Genomic DNA, 22,582 nt, shown 5'->3' on the forward strand with positions numbered 1-22,582 from the left:
GAAAGTCTTGTACTGTCTTCTGGGGACTATGTCCTACATACTCCTTGAATTTTTCAAGAACCGAAGGGGTTCACTAAATCCAAGGAAGACAGTCCCTTTTATCAAGTCAGAAGGAGGAGAAAAAAAGACATTGCAATCATTCTGTTGTTTCCGTTGATTCTGTAGCTGCTTTGTGGCCACTCAAACTGGTCCTGCTGCCTTAAGATGAATTAGTAGATTCAGATCCCTCAAGTCTTCATGGCGATTCATACAGTGACTTTGATGTTTTTTAATTCCCATACTTATGCTTATATGCTCAGCCATTGTTCCCAGAGCACCAGCCCCCTGCTCTGGCCGCTGGGCATCCTGACTTTATCCGCACACAAAGTGAGCAAATTGACCCTTCCCCACATATTCAGAACCTAATGTGGAACCCACATCTTAGCCAGGAATTAGCTGAGACCTTCATGGTAAGAGATCCTTTGAGGCTGTTGGTCTTTTCTCTGGCAGATGTTAGGTGGGCTTGTTCTAAAGGGTGAGAGGGGTTCAAATAATGTGGCAGAAAGAGATCAGTGTTTGTTTCCTCTTTGCTACCAGATCTGTACTGTGAGGCACCTTTATAGCCTGTATAGAACGTTGGGCAGTAGAAAGTCCCATATGAACCTTGCCCTGAGCAGTGGCTCCCAGCTGTCGTTGGCCCCTTGAGTGATCGGATTTACATGATAATGAAAATTGTCCAAGCTACTTCCATCTCTAGCTCAAGATTTTAAAATATTTTCAAATTCTAGCTCACAGGAAGCCATTGAAGAGAATTCTCAGAATCTCAAGTAGGTTAGTTGGACTTAACAGAGCCAAGCCTTGTCCATGACTCATCACTAATCATGTGTAAAAGTAGGGCTTTGTGCTTGCTTCGGCGGCACATATCCTAAAATTGGAACAATACGGGGAAAGTTAGCATGGCTTCTGCATAAGTAGGCAGCACAAATCTTTGAAGCAGTCACTGGAAGGTCATTTGACTATTTGCTGACTAGCTCTAAGGAAATAGTGTGAATCAAAGCAAAATGGGTGCCACCAAAATATTGAAATTGTGATTTGTGCTGCAAAAATAGTCATGTAAGATGGTCTATGAGATGACTTAGACCTGAATAACATGTTCGGTGCAAAATATATTGTTAGTATGTATGTCGAAAATGACAGAATGTCAGCTTGCTACTTCTCCGTGGAAACTAAAAAAAAATAAAAGTAGACTTTTGGTCTCCCATGTCAGCTGGAATTGAACATCAATATAAAGCATTATCCTAACAGACATCTACTGGCTGAGAGTTTGAGTCTGTAGAGAAGGATCGTTGGTCCAAGTCAGGTCTTAACATCCATTGGTTTTTCTGCCCTTGGCATGATTGATCAACTCCGTAATAGTGGACAATCACATTATCTACTTTAATGAGATATTTATGAATAAATTTAGTTATAAACTATGACATAGTTGAGATGCCCTGAATTATAAGCCATAAAGAGTAGGACAACTGAGAAGCAAAATTAGGACTTAATAACATTTTCTGAAAACTACAACGTTTGCATATTAGAACCTATGAACAAAATACGCATTGGGTTTTATTTGGGATTCTAAGATAATTTCAGTCATAAAGTTTAGGAACAGATTATTCCATTGCTTTACTATTTCTCTGAGCATTTAAAAAATGTTATCTCGTTAAATCTTTATAACAACCTAGTGAAATAAGGCAGCAAAGTCCTCACTTTGTTGAAGAAGACATTGAGCCTAAGAGAAGCAAGTTGTCCAAGAACAAATAGCTGTTCATTATGGAGCTAGGACTTATGCAGAGTTGGGACACTTTCTAGTATGTCATGCTAATGCTAGCTAATTTACTGGGTCACAGTGCCCTCGATTTATGAGTATTTCACCTTACATTTTTTTCTTCTTTAATTAGAAGCTTAAAGAGAAGTTTGTAGAATGTACTCATAAGTGGATGGGATAATACTATTAAGTTCTGATATTCTGATATTGTTTGAAATACTCTTAATAATTCTACATTTGGTAAGTATTTTTTTATATCAGTATTAAAATAGTAATTTGGTTTATTACATTTTTATACATAGAATTTGCCAGTTACTTTCTGACTACAAAGAAAAACAGATGCTAAAAATCTCTTCTGAAAACAGCAATCCAGGTAAGACTTGTGATAGTGAATTACTTTAGTCAGTTGTCCCCAACCTTTTTGACACCAGGGACCGGTTTTGTGGAAGACAATTTTTCCATGGGCTGGGGGAAGGTGGGAATGGTTTCAGGATTATTCAATCATGTTACATTTATTGTGCTACTTTATATTATTATCACATTGTAATATATAATGAAATAATTACACAACTTACCGTAATGTAGAATACGTGGAAGCTCTGAACTTATTTTTCTGCAACTGGATGGTCTCATCTGGGGGCAGAGTGAGACAGTGACAGATCATCAGGCATTAGATTCTCATACGAAGCACACAACCTAGATCCCTCAGATGGGCAGTTCACAACAGGGTTCATGCTCCAATGAGTATCTAATGCTATCACTGATCTGACTGGAGGCAGAGTACAGGCGGTAATATGAGCCATAGGGAGTGGCTGTAAATACAGATGAAGCTTCCCTGGCTTGCCTGCTGCTCACCTCCTCCTGTGTGGTGTGGTTCATAATAGTCCATGGACTGGTATGAGTGTGTGGCCTGGGAGTTGAGGACCCCTGCTCTGCGTGGTCCTACCATAGATAAAAAAGTAAAAGTAAGGAATTTTTGATCACAAAAGAACACTGAAGCACAAGTCATGTTACATATGCTTGTCCCAATAAGGTCTCACTATTATTGACTTCATTCCTCCTCATTTGAAGTTGGAAAGAGATATATTTACTTTGTTGGAACAAGATGTGTTCTTCTACCTGCTGGTTAATTGTCATCATAACAGTAATTTTGTTAGGACAAGATGCTCTGCTACCATTTGCCAAAAGATTGTCATAATAAATATACAAATTGCCCAACTCTAGGCTCAGCAGATTATAATAAAAGCAGAAAAACGTTTCACACTAACAAAAATGCTAGTATGCTACCTGGTTGTGGACACCTAATACATTATATAGTCCAAACTGTATGAGGACACCTTTAATTTAGCCATCTATTTATCAAAGAGCTTTTGTAAGTTAGGTTTTATAAGTTGCAGGAGACAAAGATGGAATAGAGGTAGTTTTGATCTTTAAGGTGCTCATAATAGAGCTGTCTCCATTTCATTTCTGTGCTTTTTCAACAGAATTTACAAAGAAAACATTTCTATTTATGTTTTCACTTGTCCACTTAACATATAACTATCAAATGTCTTTTAGATAGTAACCATTTTTCTAATGCTATAGACCACAAACAATTAAAAATACAGACAGGAGCTTTTTGTTATCATTGTCATTTTCATTATTTTACTACTTTATTCAGTGCTTACTGTGTGCTAGATGCCCACTGGAAGCTTATAATTATGATTTATTATATATTGATTATGTGCCAGACATATGAGGAATGAAAGTTTTGGAAAAAAGTAGGTGTGATTTAAGGTAAGCATGCAGAGAGAGAAGAATTTTTCTAGGTAAAGAAGCAGAAGAAGAATGTTTGGCAGAAGGAACATGCAGCGAGGTCGTGTGTTTGCCAGAAGGAACATCTAATGAGATTGCCTGTTGGGGAGGAAGAGCAGCAAGTGCAAAAGACAAGATGCTTGAGTGAACATGGCAGGGTTTCTGAGCAGTTCACTTTTGCTAGTACCAAAAGTGTGTGATACGAGAGGTTGGGAATGAGGTGAATACTTAGCTAAGGCAAGTTTATGATAGACTTTTTAATACTATAGAGATGAGTAGGTCTTATCCTGTGTGCCATGGGAAATTTACTGGGTAGAATGCTTTGGACTGCAAATACTAGATGAGCAGTGGCTAAAACAGTAGGAACTAGAGTTGTTTTGGTTGTTCATTGATATCCTAGGATCCCACTTTTCCCTCTTTCAGCTGTGCTGTTGACAGTGTTTTATTCACGTCTCCTTTCATGGTTGGCTAATCCGCAGCAGCTCCAAACATCTTGTTCTCACAACACAACATCGCAAGGGCTGCTTTTCTTCACATGTGTCTTTTAAACAGGGAGAAAACTTAGAAGCATGCAAGGGGCTTCCTGTAACATTTCACTGGCTGGGTCACACCACATGCTTATTCCCAAACCAGGCACTGGGAAGGTAAATACCTGATTAGCTTAGAATAAACATTTCTGTTTCTGAGGCTGAGGAGGGGGATTGGGATCATAAATATCCCAATAGACTTGGATTTCTTCTTCAAGAAAGAATAAGGAATGGCTATTGATAGGGAGCCAACAATGTGTGCTGGAGGGGCTCATTGGAGAAATTTGAGCAGGGGAGTCACAAGATTAAATTTGAGTATTAAGGCATTCTGGTTATGGTGTAAAACGGGTTAGCAAGCTTTTTCTGTAAATGGCCAGGTGGGAAATATTTTAGACTATGTGGTCTCTGTCATATCTACTTAACCCTGCTGTTGTCTGCTGTTATAGTGTGAAAGCCACCATGATTGTATGTAAGCAAACAGGCATGACTGAGCTCCTATAAAACTTTATTTACAAAACCATAATGCAGATTGGATTTGGCCTGTTGCCTATAGTTTGCTGGGATTGATGGAAGGTTCTTTACCATGTAAAGAAACCAGGAGACAAAGGAAGTTTTTGCAGTAGTCAGCTATAGTTTCCTTGTCATACATCCTTGGAGTAGCATGAATGTATTACAAGGTTTTCACCCGTCCTTAGTGAAATACATAAAGTTAGGAATCTCAACTACTTGTTTTAATATGTTGGCCTTTGTTTTTTTGGTGTTATGCTTTTTTCATTTGTTTTGCTTAATTTTTTTTCATGTAAGAAATAACATTAATAGTTGGCAGGCTTTTTTAAAAATAAAAGCCATTTTGTAAATGTTTGTGTTCCCAGTGGCCGTGGGAATATAAAGCAGAGGCAGAAGAGAGGTATCGTCAATATGATTTAGTGATAATTGAATGAGAAAGGCTTGGGGGACAGAGAGAAATGTCAGATAATTTACAGGTTTCCAGGTTGTACAGTAGTATTTAACCTGGATGTGAGGACGAAGGAGGAAATTTTCTGGTGAATACCGAAGAGCAAAGAGCAGCAGGTCAGCAGGAATGACTAATGTTTTTCTATGCACGTTTAATGGAAAATTCATGTAGGATATTTTGAGTAGGTAATTGGATAACCAGCATTTATAACTCACATCCTACTAGTTTGACTCTCACTAATAAGACTTGTCAAAGATCCAAGAATCTGGAAGTTGATGATAAATGTCCATGTGTATCACCATCAATGATCAGAAGTTAGCATCCACAGACATAGAATGGGACAGATGAACTTAATGGATAAAGATGAATATCGGAGTTGTTCCTTTTAGGGAATGATACTCTCCATGACCTGTGTGAGTCACAGCTGCCAGAAAAGAGCGAGCAAGGAGCATATGAAGGCAGCACAGCAAATTCAGTCCTAGAGTGCCCTGCTTGACTTCATGTCATAGTTCTGACTTCTAAATAATCATTTTCGGCAAAATACACTTTGATTTTTTCCCCGCTTGCAGCCTGCAACCAAACAGAATCCCTTTAGCAGGGCATTTTTGTGTTCTTTCTTTAAACAAAGCAATATATAAATAACAAAATGAAAAAAGAGAAAGAGTGTTTTTTGTATAGGCTAGTATTTAACATAAACTTCAGAGTGAGTACCAGGATTATAGTTAGAATTTACGGACTGGGTAGGAAGACTGGATAGAAATCTAAAGATTGCTGACTCAAACACAATGTGGTTTCTTTGCTTTATTGTCACAGCTCTAAATTCACAATTATTAGTTAAATTCATAGGCACTATAACTTTAGAAAGCACCTTCCCAAACCAAGTATTAAGTGATTTATTATAATTTCTCTGACTTCTTATAGAATTGACTTTCCAAGTGTTCATGAGAATTACTGAGAATTTGCTACATAGTATCATCTCAGCTGTGTCCACATGAGCTATCTGTCACCTTGTCTTAATGAATAATGGTTCACTAGGAATATTGGTTTTGGCATTTAAAGTGATCTATATCTAAATGCAGATAGGATCAGGGACCACTCTTGAACATTAATGTCCAGGCATCTTAAAATTACACATAAGGCTTTCATAATCTGACTTCTGCCCCACTCTCCATCTTTAGGCCTTTTCCCTGTGTGCCCTTTCTCTGGCATTACTGAGTTGCTGGCAATGCCCTACTCACTCATCCTTCTATTGTAGGCAAATACTTTCACTCTTTCAGGCCTCGCTCCTGCTCTTGCTGCTGCGTGGCATGCCGTCACCCTTTCCTGCCCTCTACCCCTTTTAATCTGGCTAGTCTCAATATTTAAGTCTCTGCTTGGGCATGTTTTCTAGAAAAGTCATCCCTGACATGCTTTATTTTAATTCTTTTTAAACCCTAATGCCTAGCATGTATTTAGCAGGACTCAATAAGAAATTTCTGAGTAAAATGTGAGTAAGATGATGCGCAAGACTGTCCTCTGCAGTCTTGGAGCAGACGGGACAGTCATGTGGAGGAATAATGTACAGTTCAGGTGGTAAAGATGCAGTAGAAAAATCAGTGAAGTACTAAGGCAGCCTCAAAGAAGGAGGTACCTGTTTATCTGGGGAAAGACATGCAGAATCAAGGAAGACGTTCTCATAGCATTGTTTTAAAAGATAAAAATAAGGACAAGTGTGGTGGCTCACACCTCTAATCCCAGCATTTTGGGAGGCTGAAGCAGGCAGATCACAAGGTCAAAATATCAGGACCATCATGGCCAATGGTGAAACCCCGTCTCTACTAAAAACACGAAAATTAGCTGGGCATGATGGTACATGCCTGTAATCCCAGCTTCTCCGGAGACTGAGACAGGAGGATCACTTGAACCAGGGAGTGTCAGAGGTTGCAGTGAGCTGAGATTGCACCACTGCACTCCAGCCTGGTGACAGAGCAAGACCCTGGCTCAAAAAAAAAAAAAAAAAAGAAAGAAAGAAAATGAAAATAAATATGTCAGAATAGTGGAGGGAAACATTTTAGATATTGGGAAGACATTGTACACTAATAAAGGTGTCAGTAGTAATTTTTGAAATCATTTGTAAGGTACTATTGTTGCAGAAAACAGGAGGCAGGAGAGACCAAGTGGGTGAAACAGGAGGATTTCATTTTGGTTCACACCAGCTCAGCGGATTTGCATCCGAAAGCTGAGCCCTGAACAAAGACAGGGCTTGGCTTATGTAGGCAAGCTTACAGAAGCAGAACAAAGGCAGTTAATCATATAGTGACAGTTTTGCAACCTCAGCATAGCTTATGACCTTGCAGCTGCATTGAAGGACAACAGGAACTTGCAAATAATATGCATTTGTAAAAACAGCTCTGAATGAATGCTGAGGGGAAGGGGAGACAGTAAAGGATTTTGTTTTCTTAACCTTGCTCTGGGATGTCTGGAGCCCATACCTGTGGGCTCTGGCTTCTCAGGCAGGGTCACCACGACCTTTCCTGGGCCCTGCTTGTTACTATCCTTAGAGTCAGAGTAGCTAAGTGCAGGAAAACTTGTTTCTCTTTAAAACTAAATTTCCTTTTCTTTACATTTACTGCTTCACTATTAGGAAGTGGAGAACAACATACTGTGTTACCTTATATGCTTCTACTCTATTTTAAAGTTGTGTTTCTGGTGGTTTTGTTCATTTATGTTGGGTGGATGAATTTGTGAGTGAATGACATCAGGTGTCTCCCCAAGTGGTTTGTTGAAGTTTGGGAGAATTATTTCCTAAATAACTATTTCATGAAAAACTAAACACTCAATTTATGAAATAAAATGTTGTCTTAAATCTATTTTTATAAAGGCAATAGTTTTTAACTGTTCTAAGTGGTTCATTTTAACTGAATATATGGATTTCTCAACAGAACAAGACTTAAAGCTGACATCAGAGGAAGAGTCACAAAGGTTCAAAGGCAGTGAAAATAGCCAGCCAGAGGCATGGAAAATTTTAAATTTAAATTTTTGATTTAATGTTGTTTTCTTTGCTTTAATAATATTAGATAGTCCAAATGAAATTACCTTTCAGACTAGGTTTTGAGAATCAATAGATTTTTTAAAGAATTTTTAAATAGATTGTTAAAATTTATTTTAATAAATTCAGTAATCTCAACAGAAGAATGGATTCTAATTTAACATTTGATATTTAACTTAAAAAACATAACCACTATAAAATTTAAAATACTCTTATAATATTTTTATTTAAAATACTCTCATCTGCCTTTTTGATTAGCTTATAGCTAATCTTTCCTTTTGGAATAGAGGCAAAAACAAATTTCAGAACTTTGTTCTTTTATTTTTACAACACCCGAACATGATGAAGAAGGTACATTAATTATTGGATTATGTTATTAAGCAATAGAATTATGAACAATGTAACTCTGATGGTCCCTGAGCTGGATTCATGGTTAAGGAGTAATCATGGCCAGTGATTGAAAATCTGCAGTTTTATATTGTCAGTCACTGATACCAAGGTTAAAAATATATTCTGCCTTATGGTCTCTCGTTGACCTCAGCGTTTCTGTTCAGGGAGGGAACCAGGTCGTAAAAGCAACACAGCTGCCTATTACAAGAATCATATCTTGCAGAATGGAACCTTTTGGTGTTAGTGCACAAACACAATAACATTCTAATTTATTTCAGTTGCAGAAAATTAGTACATATTATTAAACAATCTTTATCCACTGTAATTAGTACACATTAGAATATATTAGAACTGGACTTAAGCAGATAATCTGGATACATAACACTATCATATGACAGTATATAATCTCAATTAAAATTTGAGAATTTGCATCTCTTTCTGTTTGGTGTTGATTTCAGCTCCTAATAATTTAAATGGTGCCTACAATCCAGTTAGGAATCTTTTAGAAAAGCACTTCAGTGCACTGTAGGGGCTCACTAGTTAGGGTTTCATGAGGTAAACTCTTTTCAAGTGAGGAAGGTTTTGGAACACTATAAATCATCTGCTGATTCATTTTTGGTAGATTTAACACATAACAAATTAAGTTTAGTCCAAACAAATGGTGACCAAGTTAAGTTTGCTGGTTCACGTTTTTTTTCTTCCTTGGGCTAAGGTGAATTATTTTTCACATGTTAGTCAGAAGCCAGTAATGTGGCAGTAGCTAAACATAGATTAAAAAGTTAATTGTTAATTTTAATTATTTATTTAACAGTTAAATTTTAATTTTAATTATTTTCTAATTTTTCATCGTCCATACTTGATTAGTTAAGAATAAAATTTTTTTAAAACATGCACTCCAAAAGAGGAGACATCACAGAAACACAACAAGCAAATTAACCTTTTGTTTTTGCCTCTGCAGAAAATGTCTCAAGAACCAGAAATAAATAAGGATGGTGATAGAGAGGTATACCTTCATATTCAAATGTTTCTGTTGAATTAGATTTTTACATTATGTTGTTTAACAAAATGTAGTAAGTGTAGGCATACATGATCCTATCATGTAAGTAGCATAAATCATCAGTGAAAAAGTTAATATTTAACTCAGAAAGAATTCTGTACATTGAGTTTTCAAGAGATACAAACCCTAGAGATATTCTTTGATTATTATGGAACAATCCTGAATGGTGCTATAAAATGCTAGGTAATGCCACTTTAGGAGCTTTGGACCAATCATTTTATCTTTCTTGGTTTTAGTCTGATTATCAATAGATAATGTGGCTAAAGAAGATAGCTTCTTATTCTGTGTATCTTCCAGCTAGAAAATTGTATGGCTATTCAATGTGAAATTTGGGGAGCATCTCATTTTCTGGAATTCCATGCTTGCACGTCAGCAGTTTCACTCTGCTTCTTGTGTTGTGGCAAACTTTGGCTCCCATTTTCAGTGAGCACCATCATGTTTTTGATATCCCAGCAACCAAATGAAAAAAGAATGCTCAAAGGCAGTGGGGGAGAAGAATATCTTAGCGCAGAAAAGGGCAAACTTCCTTTCTATTCCTGAAGCCACACAGTGTGTCATCCTCTGAATCTGACTGTTTAATGTAAAATCTAGGTGGTAAAGACAGAAGACACATTTTGCATCTTTGTCTTTTTATTTGTGTGTTCCCATGAGTCAAATGGGGTAAATACATACATAAGATTCTGAAGAGTGATTGAGAATAAAAGCACAAAACGAAGGAGGGCCCTTTTTGAATTTTGGAAAATTCTGTTTCATTCATTGAAACAGAAATGAAGCAGACTTTACAAAAATTTCTGTGATATATTAATGATATGATAATTACATCTTAAAGTTATATGATAATATTTCTATATATATGATCAAATTTAAGTGTGAAATATTTTTAATGACTAAAATAATGACAAACTGAGTCAATTGATAGAATCAATTAAAAAGGTTCTTTTTATTCAATAAAGTGATAACTATCCTTAATATCCCACTCAAGGTTGAAGAAGAAATGAAGAAGCATGAAAGTAATAATGTGGGATTACTAGAAAACCTGACTAATGGTGTCACTGCTGGCAATGGTGATGATGGATTAATTCCTCAAAGGAAGAGCAGAACACCTGAAAATCAGCAATTTCCTGACAACGAAAGTGAAGAGTATCACAGGTAAGCCTATGGCAACATTGAACAGGAGATAACTATGTGCTGTCAAACTAACCCTAATTTGGGCTAATATTCATGATGAACAAATTTTATAGTTTTACTAGGATATTCAGCCTTGCCCGTTAATCAGAAAAATGAAAATCAGCGAACAATGAGTTACCATTTTTCTAGTCATTAATTTATTTGAAAAATAACCAGTATTGGCAAATGTGAGGGAAAAGGCATTTTCTTTTTAGTGAACTTTTCTTTTAGTTTCAGGGGTACATGTGCAGGGTTATTATATAGGTAAAGTGTATCATGGAGATTTGGACTGCAGATTATTTCATCAGCCACATAATAAGCAAAACACCAAAAGTTAGTTTTTTGGTCATCTCCCCCCTGCGACGCTCCACCTTCAAGTAGACCCTGGTGCCTGTTAGTCTCCTCTTTGTGTCCATGAGTTCTCATTATTTAGTTCCCACTAATGAGTAAGAACATGTGGCATTTGGTTTTCTGTTCCTGCATTAGTTTGCTTAGGATAATGGCCTCCAGCTCCATCTGTGTTGCTGCAAAAGAAATGGTTTCATTGTAAAAGACATTTCATACACTGGTGGTAAATACATTTTGAACATTAATTTAGTAGCATATTCACAAACACATGTATAACAATAAGGATATATAATATATGTAAAGGATATTTGTGTAGATTTGTTACATATATACTTATGTATAGGGACATTTATTACGGCATTATTATATCAAAAAGATGGATCCTTATCAATAGGAAATTATCATTATCAAAAGTAAATCATTACCAATAGGAAATAGCTCAATTTTCATACCCAGAAATTAATGTAGTATGCAACCATTTTTTACAAGTGAGGTTAGATCTAGAGTATACTGATTATTTCACAATTAAAGTGTATTTAAAGCATTAGTGATGACATCTTAAGAGTTCTTGTTAAAATTCTTGTAATATTTCCTGTGTTGCAAATGGAAGCTACATGCTACATTGACGCTGTACCTTGTTAGCAACAAGATTGCTAGTTATTAAATTTTTATTGTCAGTGACTGAGTGCTGAAATATTGGACCCTCAATCTGAATATTGCCAAGGGATTGTACATGGGGATCTGTATTTAATATAAACGTTTCAGTATATTGGGTAAAACTTTTATTAAAATATATCAAAGGAACTTTCATCTGCTAAACCAGGAGTTGGCCAGCTTTTTCTGCAAAGAGCCAGTTAGTAAATATTTTAGGCTTTGTGGACTATATAAATTAATTTTTTTGAGACAGGGTCTCACTCTGTTTCCCAGGCTGGAGTGCAGTTGTGTGATCATGGCTCACTGCAGTCTTGACTTTCTGAGCTCTAGTGATCCTCCCACCTCAGCCTCTCTACTAGTTGGGACCACAGGTGTGCAACATCACACCCAGCTAACTGACACTATGGACTGTAAAGTGAATAAGCATGGCTGTGTTCCAAAATACTTGACTTACAAAAACAGGCAGTGGGCTGGATTTGGCCCCAGGTGCTAATTTGCTGACCCTTGTGCTAAAAGGAAGGTGCTGCAAGTGAAGTGACTCTTATTTGTAAAAGTGCCCTGCATGTGTGAAATTATCCTTCCTTTGAAAAAAGGATATATTTCAGTATTCACCTCACCATATTTTTCCACAGTGACTTCATATAATTTTAAAAATTTCATTTATAAAATAAGATTATTTTCTGCATTTCTCCCACTTTATTCCTGTTAATAGAACCCAGTATTTTGCTGTGATCAATTACTTTGTATATTTGATGAGTATCAGTTTTCCTAGAATTGGCTGATTTTATCAAGCAAGAAATACTCTCCTTGAAACTTTTAGTATTTCTTGGTCTTTATGTATAAGCATGAATAAAATGATAATCAGCTTATGTGTAATCTAGAAATGTTCAAGGCGACTTTTAGTTCTATAGTTTTAAGAATTTAACACCTCAGTCTGGCATTTTTAATGCCACATGTGTATAATTTTTATAACCTTTAAAATATATAATTGTTATATAAAATTTGAAAACTACACCTGTTATATAAAACTTGAAACTATTTGTCTATTACTTTTCCATGACTGTGGAAGAAAATTACAACATTCTCAGTCATGACTCCTAAGCATGATGTCCTTAAAAGAACTGTCCACACTCACGAACTCAAATTTTCTTTTCATTCACTCTTAATCTCACACCGGCGTCTTCAATTTCAGCAGTCCTCCAACATTGTTTTTCCTCAAGATTATCACAATTTTTTTTCTGTAAATTATGCATTTTTTCTTACACCTCATTTTATTTAATCTGTCAGCAATATTTGAGCCAGTGGAGGGCGTCTCCTCCCTAATGGCGTCTTCAGTTGGCTTTCAGGACCTCACTCCCTCAAGCTTTTCCTCCTGCATTTCTAGTCCATTCATCATGGTCTGTTTTGCTTGCTCCTCCTCATCTTTCTCCTTTTGGACATTGTTGTTTCCCAGGGCTCAGTCCTCAATCTTCTTTCTCCTGACTTTTTCTTTTTCTTTTTTTGAGATGGAGTTTGACTCTGTCCCCCAGGCTGGAGTTCAGTGGTGTGATCTCAGCTCACTACAACTTCTGCCTCTTGGGTTTAAGTGATTCTCCTGCCTCAGCCTCCTGAGTAGCTGGCATTACAGGTGTGTGCCACCATGCCTGGCTAATTTTTGTATTTTTAGTAGAAACAGCATTTCCCCATGTTGGCCAGCCTGGTCTCAAACTCCTGACCTCAGGTGATCTGTCTGCCTTGGCCTCACAAAGTGTTGGGATTACAGGTGTGAGCCACTGCACCCGGCCCCTCGTGACTTTTTCTATTGTGTATATACTAGTGATTTCCAGATGTATGTCTCCAGCTCAGATCTCTCTCCTTAATTCCAGATTTCTATATCAGCCTGCCTACTTGACGTCTCTATTTGGTTAGTTATTGGGTATCACACACTTGTCAGATCCAAAATTGGGCTACTGATGTCCTTCCTGAAATCTACACCTCATGTAGTCTTTCCTACTTTGGTTAAGGGCAACTCTTCCAATTGCTGTGCCAAAAATGTCAGTGTCATTCTTGACTCATCTGTCCCTCTGACACCTCATATCTAATCTTTCAGTAAATCTTGTCAGGTCTACCTGAAGAATATGTCCAGAAGCCAGTCATATCTTGTACATCTGAGCCACTGTCATCTGCAGTCTAGATGAGTGTCATAGACTGGGAATTGATCATCCTGGCTTTTAAAAACTTCCCTTTTCATCAATTCTTAACTCAGTGGATGAATTTAAAACATAAGTCAAATTGTGTCATTCCTCTGCCCCAGCACTTCTGATTGCCTCCTTTTCACTCTGAGTATGGGTCAAAGTTATCTCCCTTGCTCTGCTTCAGCCACACTGAATTCTTGCCATCCCGTATCTACCCCTAGTGCTTAAAGACTCCAGACACACCTCTGTGCTTGGCAGTTCCCTGTGTCTGGGATGCTTTTCCCCCAGATATCCTCCTAGCTTAACTCTTTCCATTCCTTCAGTTCTTTATTTAAAACCGCCTTTCTAAGAAGAAGAAGACAAAGGGTAAAAAGAAACACGTTAAGGAACATCCACTTTCTGAGGAAGAACCGTGTACTACCCAGACGCATCATGCTTAAGATGCAATTGGGAGCATACAAGGAATGCTCTCTAAGGTAATCAAGGCAAGGTTCAATGAAACAAAGTGATTTATCATCTCTAACTTCAAACCTATTTGTATCTTGACATCAACGCTGTTAACCTTATGTCATCGTTTCTTAGAGTCTTTGATATACAATTAAAAGGTTTTTTGTATTAGAAAAACCTTTCTCAGCAGAGACTCTTCTGGCCATCTCAACTTTCCCACCACCCTCCCCCTCAAACACATAAACATTTCATTTTCCTGCTTTAGTTTTTCTCCTCTAACATACCGTATATTTTGCCTTATCTGTCTGTTGTTATTGTGTGTTTTTCTCACTGTCATGAATAGGGTTTTTATTTTTCACTACCATATCTTCACTGCTTAGAAAAAGGCTTAGCATATTGGATGTAGCTACCTAATAAATACTTATTAAATAAGTGAATGGAGTTTATCCTGTGTATATTGTTTGATTGATTCTCACTTTAAAAATGTTTGACGTCGGTCGGGCATGGTGTCTCACACCTGTAATCACAGCACTTTGGGAGGCCGAGGCAGGCGGATCACGAGGTCAGGAGATGGAGAACAGTGAAACCCCGTCTCTACTAAAAATACAAAAAAATTAACCGGGTGTGGCAGCATGCGCCTGTAGTCCCAGCTGCTATGGAGGCTGAGGCAGGAGAATGGCATGAACCCGGGAGGCGGAGCTTGCAGTGAGCCGAGATCGTGCCACTGCACTCCAGCCTGGGTGACAGAGCAAGACTCCGTCTCAAAAAAAAAAAAAGTTTGACATGGTTCTTTCTAACAGTTTTGCCTGGTAATTGTCTGCATTTTTAAAATCGTTTTGGCTCTTTGTAATAAGCTACATTCTTTATATTAATTTTTTTATTTAGGGAGAAAAGCCCAATATTGTGGTTATTCACTATTTATTCTTTAATAGTAATCATAATTGTAATTATGGTAAACTGAGTCAGAGGAATTGCAAACTTTACTATTTTATTTTATTTTTTTGAGATGGAGTCTCGCTGTATCGCCCAGGCTGGAGTGCAGTGGCGCGATCTCAGTTCATTGCAATGTGGGTTCATGCATTTCTCCTGCCTCAGCCTCCCAAGGAGCTGGCCCTTGCATAAGGCGGCCACACAAATTTTTGAAGCATTCTATATTTTGCGCAGTCACTGGAAGGTCATTTGACTGTTTGCTGAGTAGCTTTAAGGAAATGGTGTGAATCAAAGCAGAATGGGTGCCACAAAAACATTGAAATTGTGATTTGCGCAATAAAAATAGTCATGTAAGGTGGTCTGTGAGATGACACCAGAGCCAAATAACGTGTGGGGTGTTGTGTACAAAATATATTGTTAGTATGTATGTTAAAAATTAGAGAATGCCAACTTACAACTTCTTCGTGGAACCTAAACAAAAATAAAAGTAGGGTTTTCATCTCCCATGTCAGCTGGAGATGAACATGTATATAAAGCATCATCGTAACAAACATCTGGCTGAGAGTTTGAGTCTGTAGAGAAGGATCGTTGGTCCAAGTCAGGTCTTAACATCCGTTGGTTTTTCTGCCCTTGGCGTGATTGATCAACTCCGTAATAGTGGACAATCACATTATCTACTTTAACGAGATATTTATGAAAAAATTTAGTTACAAACTATGACATAGTTGAGATGCCCTGAATTATAAGCCATAAAGAGTAGGATAACTAAGAAGCAAAATTAGGACTTAATAACATTTCCTGAAAACTACAACATTTGCATATTAGAACCTATGAACAAAATTCGCACTGGGTTTTATTTGGGATTCCAAGATAATTTCAGTCATAAAGTTTAGGAACAAATTATTCCATTGTTTTACTATTTCTTTGAGCATTTAAAAAAATGTTATCTTGTTAAATCATTATAACAACCTAGTAAAATAAGGCAGCATAGTCCTCACTTTGTAGAAGAAGACATTGAACCTAAGAGAAGCAGCTTGTTCAAGAGCAAATAGCTGTTCATTATGGAGCTAGGACTTATTTAGAGTTGGGACACTTTCTATTATGTCAGGCTAATGCAAGTTAATTTACTGGGTCACAGTGCCCTCAATTTATGAGTATTTCATCTTACTTTTTTTTCTTCTTTAATTAGAAGCTTCATGAGAAGTTTGTAGAACGTACGCATAAGTGGATGGGATAATACTGTTAAGTTCTGATATTCTGATATTGTTTGAAATACTCTAAGAATTTTACATTTGGTAAGTTTCCAGATCAGTATTTTAAAATAGTAATTTTATTTGTTATATTTTTATACATAGAATTTGTGAATTACTTTCTGACTACAAAGAAAAACAGATGCCAAAATACTCTTCTGAAAACAGCAACCCAGGTAAGACTTGTGATAGTGAATTACTTTAGGTCAGTTGTCCACAATCTTTTTGGCACCAGGGACCGGTTTTGTGGAAGACAATCTTTCCATGGGCTGGGGGAAGGTGGGGATGGTTTCAGGATTGTTCAGTCACATTACACTTATTGTGCTACTTTATATTATTATTACATTGTAATATATAATAAAATAATTATACAACTTACCATAATGTAGAATCAGTGGAAGCTCTGAGCTTATTTTTCTGCAACTAGATGGTCCCTTCTGGGGGCAAAGTGAGACAATGACAGATCATCAGGCATTAGATTCTCATAGGAAGCACACAACCTAGATCCCTCAGATGGGCAGTTCACAACAGGGTTCATGCTCCAATGAGTATCTAATGCTATCACTGATCTGACTGGAGGCAGAGTAGAGGCTGTAATATGAGCCATAAGGAGTGGCTGTAAATACAGATGAAGCTTCCCTGGCTTGCGTACCTCCTCCTGTGTGGCGTGGTTCCTAACAGACCATGGATTGGTACCAGTCTGTGGCCTGGGAGTTGTGGAGCCCTGCTCTGGGAGGTCCTACCATAGATTTAAAAAGTAAAAGTAAGGAATGTTTGTTCACAAAAGAACAGTGAAGCACAGGTCATGTTACATATGCTTGTGCCAACAAGGTCTCACTATTACTGACTTCATTCCTCCTATTTTGAAGTTGAAAGAGATGCATTTACTTTGTTGGAACAAGAGGTGTTCTTGCACCGGCTGGTTAATTGTCATGATAACAGTAATTTTGTTAGAAGAAGGTGCTCTGCTACCATTTGCCAAAAGATTGTCATAATGTACAATTTGCCCAATGCAAGGGTCGCAGATTATAATAAAAATATAAAAATGTTTCACAGTAACAAAAATGCTAGTATGCTACCTGGATGTGGACACCTAATACATGGTACAATCCAAACTGTATGAGGACACCTTTAATTTAGCTACCTATTTATCAAAGAGCTTCTGTAAGTTAGGTTTTATAAGTTGCAGGAGACAAAGATGGAATAGATGTAGTTTTAATCTTTAAGGTGCTCACAACAGAAGTGTTTGTATTTCATTTCTGTGGTTTTTCAACAGAATTTACAAAGAAAACATTTTTATTTATGTTTTCACTTGTCCACTTAACAAATAACTGTCAAATGTCTTTTAAATACTAAGCAGTTTTTCTAAGGCTACAGAACACAAAAACACAGACAGGAGCTTGTTATTATTATCATTGTCATTTTTATTATTTTGCTGCTTTATTCAGTGCTTACTGTGTGCTAGATGCCCACTGGAATCTTATAATTATGATTTATTATATGTGATATTGATTATGTGCCAGACATATGTGATGAGGAGTGAAAGCTTTAGAAAGAAAGGAGGCAGGATTTAATGTAAGCATGCAGAGTGAGAAGAATTTTTCAGGGAAAGAAGCAGAAGAATGACATTTGGCAGAAGGAACATGGAGTGAGATTGTGTGTTTGCCAGAAGGAACATCTAATGAGATTGCCCGTTTGGGAGGAAGAGCAGCAAGTGCAGAAGACAAGATGCTTGAGTGAACATGGCAGGGTTTCTGAGCAGTTCACTTTTGCTATTACCAAAAGTGTGAGACACCAGAGGTTGGGAGTGAGGTGAATACTTAGCTAAGGCAAGTTTATGATAGACTTTTTAATACTATAGAAATGAGTAGCTCTTATCCTGTGGGCCATGGGAATTTACCAGGTAGAATGCTTTGGACTGCAAATACTAGATGAGCAGTGGCTAAAACAGTAGGAACCAGAGTTGTTTTTTTGTTCATTGATATCCTAGGATCCCACCTGTCCCTCTTTCAGCTGTGCTGTTGACAGTGTTTTATTCACATCTCCTTTCGTGGTTGGCTAATCCGCAGCAGCTCCAAACATCTTGTTCTCACAACACAACATCGCAAGGGCTGCTTTTCTTCACGTGTGTCTTTTAAACAGGGAGAAAACTTAGAAGCATGCAAGGGGCTTCCTGTAACATTTCATTGGCTGGGTCACACCACATGCTCATTCCCAAACCAGGCACTGGGAAGGTGAATACCTGATTAGCTTAGAATAAACATTTCTGTTTCTGAGGCTGAGGAGGGGGATTGGGATATTAAATATCCCAATAGACTTATGTTTTTTCTGCCAGAAAGAATGAGGAATGGCTATTGATAGGGAGCCAACAATGTGTGCTGGAGGGGCTCATTGGAGAAATTTGAGCAGGGGAGTCACAAGATTAAATTTGAGTATTAAGGCATTCTGGTTATGGTGTAAAATGGGTTAGCAGGCTTTTTCTTTAAAGGACCAGGTGGGAAATATTTTAGACTATGTGGTCTCTGTCATATCTACTTAACCGTGCTGTTGTCTGCTGTTGTAGTGTGAAAGCCACCATGATTATATGTAAGCAAACAGGCATGACTGAGCTCCTATAAAACTTTATTTACAAAACCATAATGCAGATTGGATTTGGCCTGTGGCCTATAGTTTCCTGGGATTGATGGGAGATAATCATGCAAAGAAACCAGGAGACAAAGGAAGCTTTTGCAGTAGTCAGCTATAGTTTCCATGTCACACATCCTTGGAGTAGCATCAATGTATTATAAGGTTTTCACCCATCCATGGTGAAATAAATAATGTTAGAAATCTCAGTTACTCATTTTACTATGTTGGCCTTTGTTATGCCTTTTTCACTTGTTTTGCTTAATTTTTTTTCCTGTAAGAAATAACATTAATAGTTGGCAGTTTTCTTTTAAATAGAAGTCATTTTGTAAGTGTTTGTGTTCCCAGTGGCAGTGGGAATATAAAACAGAGGCAGAAGAGAGGTATAGTCAATATGATTTAGTGATAATTGAATGAGAAAGGCTTGCGGGACAGAGAGAAATCTCAGATGATGTACAGGTTTCCAGATTGTACACTAGTATTTAACCTGGACATGAGGGAGGAGTAGGAAATTTTCTGGTGAATACAGAAGAGCAAAGAGCAGCAGGTCAGCAGGAATGACTAATTTTTTTCTATGCATGTTTAATGGAATATTCGTGTAGGATATTTTGAGTAGGTAATTGGATAATCAGCATTTATAACTCACATCCTACTAGTTTGACTCTCACTAATAAGACTTGTCAAAGATCCAAGAATCTGAAAGTCAGTAATAAATGTCCATGTGCATCACCGTCCGTGACAGAAAGTCAGCATCCACAGAACACAGAATTGGGACAGATGAACTTAATAGATAAAGATGAATATCAGAGTTGTTCCTCTTAGGGAATGATACTCTCCATGACCTGTGTGAGTCACAGCTGCCAGAAAAGAAAAAGGAAGGAGCGTATGAAGGCAGCACAGCAAATTCGGTCCTAGAGTGCCCTGCTTGACTTCATGTCATAGTTCTGACTTCTAAATAATCATTTTCTGCCAAATGTGCTTTGTGTTTTTCCCTCTTGTCGCCTGCAGCCAATCAGAATTTTTTAGCAGGACATAATGAAAAGAAGTAAGAGAAAGAGTGTTTTTTTGTATGGGATAGTATTTAACGTAAACTTGAGAGTGAGTACCAGGATTATACTTAGAATTTATGGACTGGATGGGAAGACTGGATAGAAATCTAAAGATTGCTGACTCAAACACAATGTGGTTTCTTTGATTTATTTTCACAGCTCTGAATTCACGACTGTTAATTGTATTCATATGCACTATAACTTTACAAAGCATCTTCCCAAACCAAATATTTACTGATTTATTATAATTTGTATGACTTTATTATAGAACTGACTTTCCAAGTGTTCATGAGAATTGTTTAGGATTTGCTACATTGTATCATCTCAGCTGTGTCCACATGAGCTATCTGTCACCTTGTCTTAATGAATAATTGTTCACTAGGAATATTGGTTTTGACATTGAAATGATCTATATCTAAATGCAGATAGGACCCGGGACCACTTTTGAACATTAATGTCCAAGCATCTTAAAATTACACATAAGGCTTTCATAATCTGACTTCTGCCCCACTCTCCATCTTTAGCCCTTTTCCCTGTGTGCCCTGTCTCTGGCATTACTGAGCTGCTGGCAATGCCCTACTCACTCATCCTTCTATTGTAGGCAAATACTTTCACTCTTTCAGGCCTCGCTCCCGCTCTTGCTGCTGCGTGGCATGCTGTCACCCTTTCCTGCCCTCTACCACTTTTAATCTGGCTAGTCTCAATATTTAAGTCTCTGCTTGGGCATGTGTTCTAGAAAAGCCATCCCTGACATGCTTCATTTTAATTGTTTTTAAACCCTAATGCCTAGCATGTATTTAGCAGGACTCAATAAAATATTTCTGAGTAAAACAAAGACTGTTTTTACAAAGATGATGTGCAGGACTCTCCCCTGCAGTCTTGGAGCAGAGGGGACAGACATGTGGAGGAATAATGTACAGTTTAGGTGGTAAAGATGCAGTAGAAAAATCAGTAAAGTACTAAGGCAGCCTCAAGGAAGGAGGTACCTGTTTATTTGGGGAAAGACATGCAGAATCAAGGAAGACTTCACATAGCATTGTTTCAAAAGATGAAAATAAGGCCAGGTGTGGTGGCTCACACCTGTAATCCCAGCACTTTCAGAGGGGATCACGAGGTCAGGAGATCGAGACCATCCTGTCCAATGGTGAAACCCCATCTCTACTAAAAATACAAAAATCAGCTGGGTGTGGTGGTGGTTGCCTGTAATCACAGTTACTCAGGAGACTGAAGCAGGAGAATCACTTGAACCAGGGAGGCGGAGGTTGCAGTGAGCTGATCACGCCACTGCATTCCAGCCTGGTGACAGAGGAAGACCCTGGCTCATAAAAAAAAAAAAAAAGAAAAAAGAAAAAAAGAAAATAAATTTGTCAGAATAGTGGAGGGAAACATTTTAGATATTAGGAAGATGTTGTACACTAGTAAAGGTGTCAGCAGTGATTTTGGAAATCATTTATAAGGTACTATTAGGAAGTGGAGAACAGTACACTGTGTCACCTTATATGTTTCTACTGTATTTTAAAGCTGTGTTTCTGGTGGTTTTGTTCATGGATGTTGGGTGGATGAATTTGTGAGGGAATTTTTGACATGTTTGTTTGTCTTCAATCTGGTGACATCTGGTATCTCCCCAAGTGGGTTTTTGAAGTTTTTGAGAATTATTTCTTAAATGACAATTTCACAAAAGATGAAACACTCAATTTATGAAATGAAATGTCTCAAATCTGTTTTTAAAAGGCAATAGTTTTTAACTGTTCTAAGTGGTTGATTTTAACTGAATATATGGATTTTTCAACAGAACAAGACTTAAAGCTGACATCAGAGGAAGAGTCACAAAGGCTTAAAGACAGTGAAAATGGCCAGCCAGAGGCATGGAAACTTTTAAATTTAAACTTTTGTTTAATGTTGTGTTTTTTTTGCCTTAATAATATTAGATAGTCCAAATGAAATTACCTTTCAGACTAGGCTTTGAGAATCAGTAGATTTTTTTTTAAGAATCTTTTGGCCAGGCAAGGTGGCTCACGCCTGTAATCCCAGCACTTTGAGAGGCTGAGGCAGGTGGATCACGAGGTCTGGAGATCGAGACCATCCTGGCTAACATAGTGAAACCCCGTCTCTAGTAAAAATACAAAAACTTAGCTGGGCGTGGTGGCGGGTGCCTGTAGTCCCAGCTACTCGGGAGGCTGAGGCAGGAGAATGGCATGAACCCAGGAGAGGGAGCTTGCAGTGAGCCGACATCCACCACTACACTCCAGCCTGGGTGACAGAGCGAGACTCCATCTGAAAATATATATATATATATATATATATATATATATATATATTTCAATAGATTCTTAAAATTTATTGTAATAAAATCAGCAACCTTATTAACAGAAGAATCAATAGATTCTAATTTAAT

At 37.6% G+C, this 22,582-nt stretch overlaps 1 protein-coding gene and 1 non-coding gene across 2 annotated transcripts in view; both read left to right on the plus strand.

Moving 5' to 3' along the window:
- LOC129397338 (POTE ankyrin domain family member E) overlaps positions 1–22,582 on the plus strand; it is a 58,634-nt gene that overhangs the window by 18,511 nt on the left and 17,541 nt on the right. The window contains exons 6-11 of the mRNA XM_055109398.3: positions 2,095–2,165; positions 7,990–8,060; positions 9,445–9,489; positions 10,526–10,692; positions 16,619–16,689; positions 21,980–22,050. Of these exons, the coding sequence (XP_054965373.1) occupies positions 2,095–2,165; positions 7,990–8,060; positions 9,445–9,489; positions 10,526–10,692; positions 16,619–16,689; positions 21,980–22,050 (496 nt within the window). The remainder of the gene's footprint in view (positions 1–2,094; positions 2,166–7,989; positions 8,061–9,444; positions 9,490–10,525; positions 10,693–16,618; positions 16,690–21,979; positions 22,051–22,582) is intronic.
- Positions 881–987, plus strand: LOC129397364 (U6 spliceosomal RNA). Its single transcript, XR_008624660.1, has one exon. It is a non-coding gene; the product is annotated as a U6 spliceosomal RNA (small nuclear RNA).

This window comes from Pan paniscus, chromosome 13 (genome assembly GCF_029289425.2).
Source record: "Pan paniscus chromosome 13, NHGRI_mPanPan1-v2.0_pri, whole genome shotgun sequence".
Classification (NCBI taxonomy): Eukaryota; Metazoa; Chordata; class Mammalia; order Primates; family Hominidae; genus Pan; species Pan paniscus.